Source organism: Gopherus flavomarginatus, chromosome 1, assembly GCF_025201925.1.
Source record: "Gopherus flavomarginatus isolate rGopFla2 chromosome 1, rGopFla2.mat.asm, whole genome shotgun sequence".
Taxonomy (NCBI): domain Eukaryota; kingdom Metazoa; phylum Chordata; order Testudines; family Testudinidae; genus Gopherus; species Gopherus flavomarginatus.
The window spans coordinates 371,096,997-371,103,961 of NC_066617.1; the positions used below are offsets into that span (position 1 = coordinate 371,096,997).

The 6,965-nt window shown below is 46.5% G+C and overlaps 1 protein-coding gene across 1 annotated transcript; it reads left to right on the forward strand.

Annotated features, from left to right (window-relative positions):
• The first annotated feature begins 1,670 nt into the window (after nt 1–1,670).
• Nucleotides 1,671–2,612, forward strand: LOC127054634 (olfactory receptor 52E2-like). Its single transcript, XM_050960902.1, has one exon. The coding sequence runs from the start codon at nt 1,671–1,673 to the stop codon at nt 2,610–2,612; it is 942 nt and encodes a 313-aa protein (XP_050816859.1).
• Nucleotides 2,613–6,965: the final 4,353 nt, after the last annotated feature.

Sequence of the window (6,965 nt, forward strand, 5' to 3'; positions counted from 1 at the left end):
TTTACAAGGGTATGCCACCCCAAGCAAAAAACAACAATTGGCTACCTTCATCCTAACCCAGACCTCCTCACTGCACCTCCCTGCTGCCCTAGTCCTGGGCTCTCCACCTCCCCCCATTCTACCGCCCCAGCCCTGGGCTTTCCCCCTGCACCTGCACCCTCCTTCTGCCACAGCCCTGGATCACTGGTAACTCGCTCCCAGGGCAGACCATTCAGCAGGAATTTTGGATATGCCCAGAACACAGACAGGATTGGTTCCCATACTGTTACAGAGCTGCAGTAAAGTGGAACAATTTTCAGCTTGTGTGATTGGAGGATATCTGGGTACATATTATAAGACTGTCCTCCAGAAATGAGGAAAAGTTGAGGCGCCTTTATTATTCTTTTGTTCCACTCTTTCTTCCTATGGGGAATTTGCCAATGCAATATCACTGTCTTCCTTTTAAACAAACAAACAAGCAAACGGCAATGGCTGTTGAAAATAGCAATTCCAGTCCTAAAAACCACTGAGAAGCATTTCTTGCTCAATTTTATCCTACTGTTTCTACAGCAAGTTACAGTGGATCAGTATATTTGATCTGGGAGAAATGAAGTAACAGCTGCCCAAACAGAGCTTGAGCACTCCTGAACTTTGAGGTGTTCAAATCTGGAAGGCAGGTGCTGGGGAGAGGGGGAGGGCTGTGGCTCCGCAGGGGAGCATGGCAGCATGTATGCAGCAGCATGTCTGGCTCCGCGCAGCGCCAGACATGCTGGTCTGAGTGGCATGGTAAGGGGGTTGGAGGTTTAGAGAAGGGGTAAGGGATTCCAGGGGGGCAGTCAAAAACAGGGAGCAGGGGGGATTGAATGGGTGGAGGTTTGGGGGGGCAGATGGGTCAAAGGTTCGGGGGGCAGTCAGGGTCAGGCAGCGGTTGGATAGGCATCGGAGTCCCAGAGGTTTGTCAGGGGACAGGTAGGGGGTGGAGTCCTAGGGGGGAAGTTGGGAGAAGTTGCAGGAGGGGCAGTCAGGTACAAGAAGAAGGGAGGTGTAGATAGGGAGTGGAGTCCCAAGGGGCAGTTAGAGGCAGGGGTCCCGGGAGGGGGCAATCAGGGAACAAGGAGCTGCGGCGCTTGGATATGGGGTGGGATCTGGGGGGCACTTAGGGGGAGGGGTCCCAAGAGGGGGTGATCAGGGGACGGGGGGGTTGGATGGATTGGGGTTTCTGTGGGGAGCAGTTGGAGGGAGTGAATGGTGGCAGGGTGGGGTTACCCTTCCTCTCCATGCAGTATCCTATTTATTAATGTTAAAATATGGTACCCTCTCCTTGACAGTACACTTCACCATCCACAGCAGGCTGCACCACGAGGTCTCAGCTACCTCACTTCCTCACCTTTCTTTTCCTGTATGTGACCAGGATGAAGAACTCTGGACTCCATTTGTAATTTTCCCATAAATTAGTCTTGAAACTAAGTTTTGAAACAAAGATTTCCCGCCATTTGCTAAAGTTATATAAAGCAGGGAGTGACATTGTTGGTGGTTCTTCACTCCCCACTCAAGAAGACTCCTAGAATATGAATAGCTATAAAATATTTACTGTAATAATTATTATAAAGCATGTAACTCCCTCACTGTGCTTCTCTCCCTTTACAGGCACCTTGAGCATTTCTGAGTCATATTGACGCATCAACCACCTCATGGCAGCTTTCAACTTCACCCCCTCTGACCCTTCAACGTTCATCCTAATGGGAATCCCCGGCCTGGAGGCTGCTCACATCTGGATTTCCATCCCTTTCTCTACATTCTACATTATCAGTCTGTTGGGAAATTTCACGCTTCTGTCTGTTGTAGGTAAGGAGCAGACCCTGCACAAGCCGATGTACCTGCTGCTCTGCATGCTGGCGCTCACAGACATTGCCACACCTACCTTCGTCGTGCCAAAGGCATTGGGCATATTTTGGTTCAATTTGAAAGGCATTACTATGGCTGGCTGCCTCACCCAGATGTTCTTCCTTCACATGGTTTCTGTTATGCACTCAGCCACCCTCGTGACAATGGCCTTTGATCGCTACGTTGCCATATGTATCCCTCTGAGATATGCCACCATCCTCAGCAATTCACAAATAGCTAAGCTCGGGCTTGTATGTTTGATAAAAGCTGTTCTTTTCATTCTGCCTCTACCCCTGCTTATGAGTCAGCAGCCATTCTGTGCCAACCGCATTATCCCCCATACGCAATGTGAGTACATAGCTGTGTTCAAGATGGCGTGTGGGGACATTACAGTCAACAGGATATATAGCTTGGTGCTAGGATTTGTAGTTATGGGTTTTGACCTGACGCTCATTGCCCTGTCCTACGGTCTGATCATCAGGGCCGTCCTCAGAATGTCCTCTAAGAATGCCCACCAGAAAGCCCTCAACACTTGCACAACTCACATCTGTGTGATGCTGACATATTACACCCCTAGCATCTTCTCCAATCTCACATACCGGTTTGGTCAAGGCATCGCTCCCCATGTTCACATCATCTTGTCTGACCTCTATCTCCTCATCCCTCCCATGCTCAACCCTATCATTTATGGGATCAGAACCAAAGAGCTTCGTGAAAAAGTGGGCAAATACATCTGCTGCAGAAGGTGATTGCCTGAGGCCACTGACTTAAACCTTTGTTACAAGAAGGGGAAAGCATATCTCCTCATTAATCAAGAGTGCTCTGTCCCATTCTGGTTGAGCTCAGCATTGTGGACGTTCACAGTATGAGAATTTCCTCCCAACTAATATCTTATCACTCCATCACTCAGCACGGCTCTTTCCATTGCTGAGTTACCTCTCTCTGAACATCACTTGACCTCTTTCATTGTCATCCATCAGCCTCCATCCCCACACACCCTGTTACTCAGCCTTTCTGTGACTCTAAGACTAAGTCTACACTTGCACGGTAAGTGAACCTACTCTACGCAACTCCAGCTACGAGAATAAGATAGCTGAAGTCGATGTACCTTACGTCAAGTTACTGCGGGGTCTACTCTGTGGGAGGGGGCGGGGTGGTGCACAGGAGAAAATCTCCCATTGACTTATCTTACTCTTCTCTTTACTAGACCCGCTAAATCGACCACTGGTGGATCGATCTCAGAGCATTGATCCCAGCTGAGTGTAGACCTGTCCTGAGACTACCATAAGTTATTATAGAATTTTGAGTCAAAGTAGTTTTCCATTAGTCTCTGTGCCGCCATGGTTCTTTTCAGTTTTACAAACAGAAGCTACACTTTCAGAAAACCAAAGAGAAAAAGAAAGAATCAGCAATGCTGAAGTTCTTTGTCATATGTACAGAGATTTGGTGAGGAAAATATACTTAATTTTTCTACATTGAATCCATCACAAAACCTGGAGGATAAACCTAATGTTTCAACTGGAAAGTCATTATACAGGAAAACTGCTGTAGGAATTGAGGATATTCTGCTAAAGCTTACTGGTGAGAGTAGTGAAACCGTGTGTTTTTGAGAACTGGACTGCGGTACTTAACTACTACAGCACCTTTGAGTAAAAATAACTTATTGCTCTGTGCAGCTGATTTTGGAGTGGAACAGACTATGAATTTCCCTTGCGTCCCAGAGAGGGCTCTTTGTGATATCCCTGTGCCCACAGAGAGGGCTTTCTTGTTTTCGTGAACCTTTCCCATTTTTTTGTTCATTATTCTTGTGAGGAGTTAGATCACAGAACCCCTCTTGGAAGCTGCTAATTCATGTGCCAAGACTACTTCTGTCCCTGATTTCCTGACCTGGCAGCTTAGGACTCCAGCACCCTGTCTTGTTGAGCCAGACACACCCGCCTGCTCCAACACAGACTCCAATTCACAGTCTGAATTACTTGCCCCACAGCTGCAGGTTTAACCTGAAAGCAGCTAATAGAAGTGTTCTTGTCCATAACACTCAGATGCTCAACTCCCAATGGGGACTAAATCCAAATAAATCCGTTTTACTCTGTATAAAGGTTATAAAGGGTAAACTCAAGTTGTTCGCCCTCTATAACACTGGTAGAGAGATATTCACAGCTGCCCCCCATCAGTATTAATACTTACTCTGGGTTAATTAATAAGTAAAAAGAGATTTTATTAAATACAGAAAGTAGGATTTAAGTGGCTTCAAGAAGTAACAGACAGAACAAAGTGAATTACCAAGTAAAATAAAATAAAACACATGGGTCTATGTCTAATACTGTCAGAAACTGGATACAGATAAGATCCTCACCCTCAGAGATGTTTCAATACGTTTATTTCACACACTGGATGCCTTCCTAGTCTGAACAGGAATCCTTTGGCAATCTGAGTTCCTGTGGGGTGAGCAGACAGCCTTCAGGCTGCTTTACGGAGCCCTTGGGACATTTGCAGGGAGGTGCTAGGAAGTGGCCCACGTAGGCAGCAAGTATAATAGGCCAGGGTAGGCTAAACTTCTCTAGGCTGTACAGCCCCCAACCTGTCTTCAAGAGAGGGAAACACCTGGGCTGTGGTGTCCTGGCCTGCGCTCCACCCCCGATGCCCCCTTCCGCTTTTTCCCCATGGCCCCACCCACATGGCACCTCTCTTGTCCCTGCTTCGCCTCTCTGCTGAGTCCCCCTTTGCTTCTCGCTGAATCCTTCACTGAATCCCTCCTCTCCTCCACTCTCCTTTCCCCATGGCTCTTTGCCCACCGGCTGTTCAGTCTCTCCTCTCCTACAGACAAACCTCCCCTCTCCCAAGACCCCTACCATCTATTATTTTACAGTGAAAACTGAACCACATTTAAAAGTGGGCCCTGGACTCCTGGCGCTCCATGTTCCAGCCCCCTTAGCAGTGTTGTTCCAGCATTAGCAGGCACAACAGCAGGAGGAGTCACACAGCTGGGCCATATAGAAGAAGAAAGTCAAGGTAAGTGTGAGACCTTTACTGAATGAGGAAGGCAACCTAGTGAGAGAGTATGTAGAAAAAGCTAATGTACTCAAGCATTTTTTTCCCTCTGTCTTCACAAACAAGGTCAGGTCCAAGACTGCTGCACTGGGCAACAAAGCATGGGGTGGAGGTGACCAACCCTCTGGGGAGAAAGAAGTGATTTGGGACTTTTTAGAAAAGCTGGATGAACACATGTCCATGGGGCAGGATGTGCTGCATCTGAGGATGCTAAAGACATTGGCAGATGTAATTGCAGAATAATTGGCCATTATCTTTGAAAACTCATGGTGATTGATGGAGGTCCCGGATGACTGGAAAAAACTAATGTAGTGCCCATCTTTACAAAAGGGAAGAAATAGGATCCAGAGAACTACAGGCCAGTCAGCCTCACCTCAGTCCCTGGAAAAATCATGGAGCAGGTCCTCAATAAATCTATTCTGAAGCACTTAGAGGAGAAGAAAGTGATCAGGAACAGTCAGCATGGATTCACCAAGGGCAAGTCATGCCTGGCTAATCTAACTGCATTCTATGAGGAGATAATTGGCTCTGTGGATGAGGAGAAAACAATGGCTGTGTCATTCCTTGAATTTAGCAAAGCTTTTGATATGGTCTCCCACAGTATTCTTGCCAGCAAGTTAAGGAAGTATGGGCTGGATGAATGGGCTATAAGATGGATAGAAAGCTGGCTAGATCGTCGGGCTCAACGGGTAATGATCAATAGCTCCATGTCTAGTTGGCAGTTGGTTTCAAGCAGGGTGCCCCAAGTGCTGGCCCAGGGGTTGGTTTTGTTCAATATCTTCATTAATGATGTAGAGAGTGGTGTGTACTACACCCTCATCAAGTTTGCAGATGACACTAAACTGATAGGAGTGGTCAATACACTGGAGAGTAGGGAGAGGATTCAGGGGGACCTAAACAAATTAGAGAGTTAGGCCAGAAGAAATCTGATGAGGTTCAACAAGGAGAAGTGCAGAGTCCATGCACTGCTACAGACTAGGAAACAAAAGACTAGGCAGCAGTTCTGCAGAAAAGGAGCTAGGGTTTACAGAGGACGGGAAGCTGGATATGAGTCAACAGTGTGCCCTTGTTGCCAAGAAGGCTAACTACATTTTGGGCTGTCTAAGTATTGACATTGCCAGCAGATCGAGGGACGTGATCATTCCCTCTATTCGACATTGGTGAGGCCTCATCTTGAGTACTGGGTCTAGTTTTAGCCCCACACTACAAGAAGAATGTGGAAAAATTGGAAAAAGTCCAACTGAGGGCTACAAAAAAGATTACGAAGCTGGAGCACATCACTTATGAGGAGAGGCTGTGGGAACTGGAATTGTTTAGTCTCCAGAAGAGAAGAATGAAGGGGTATTTGGTAGTTGCTTTCAACTACCTGTAAGAGGGTTCCAAAGAGGATGGAGCTCGGGTGTTCTCAGTGGTACCAGATGACAGAACAAGGAGCAATGGTCTAAATTTGCTGTGGGAGAGGTTTAAATCAGATACTAGTAAAACCTTTTTCACTAGGAGGGTGGTGAAGTATTGGAATGGGTTAGTTAAGGAGGTGTTGGAATCTCCTTCCTTGCAGATTTTTACGATCAGGCTTGACAAAGCCCTGACTGGAATGATTTAGTGGGAACTGGTCCTGCTTTGATCAAGGAGTTGGACTAGACGACCTCCTGAGGTCCCTTCCAACCCTGATATTCTATGATCCTTCATGTTAGGGAGGACATGCAAAAACACAAAATCTTTTAGGACCAGGGGAAGAAAAGATCGCACTGGTCACTGCTGACGTGTGTGACCAGCAGCAGAAGCACTCTACTTCCAACGAAGACAGCAACAATGGAATGTTGCCTTTTAGAGACTAACAATAACAAACTAATTCAACTCAAAATATGGGCATAGACTATAGTCTTTGAATGGAAATAGAAATAAATAATGTAATAATGTTATTGTTGTTTTCACACTACATATATTTTGGGTTCCTTTTGGGTTATTCACCATTTTTCTTTGGAACACCTGCCACGCCTCATTGCAAACGCGAGCTGATGGCTTCATAGAAGATTAGAAAGAGACACTAT

Bases quoted from the DNA above. Each gene is read 5' to 3' on its own strand.
- LOC127054634 (XM_050960902.1), top strand. From the start codon at position 1,671: ATGGCAGCTTTCAACTTCACCCCCTCTGACCCTTCAACGTTCATCCTA.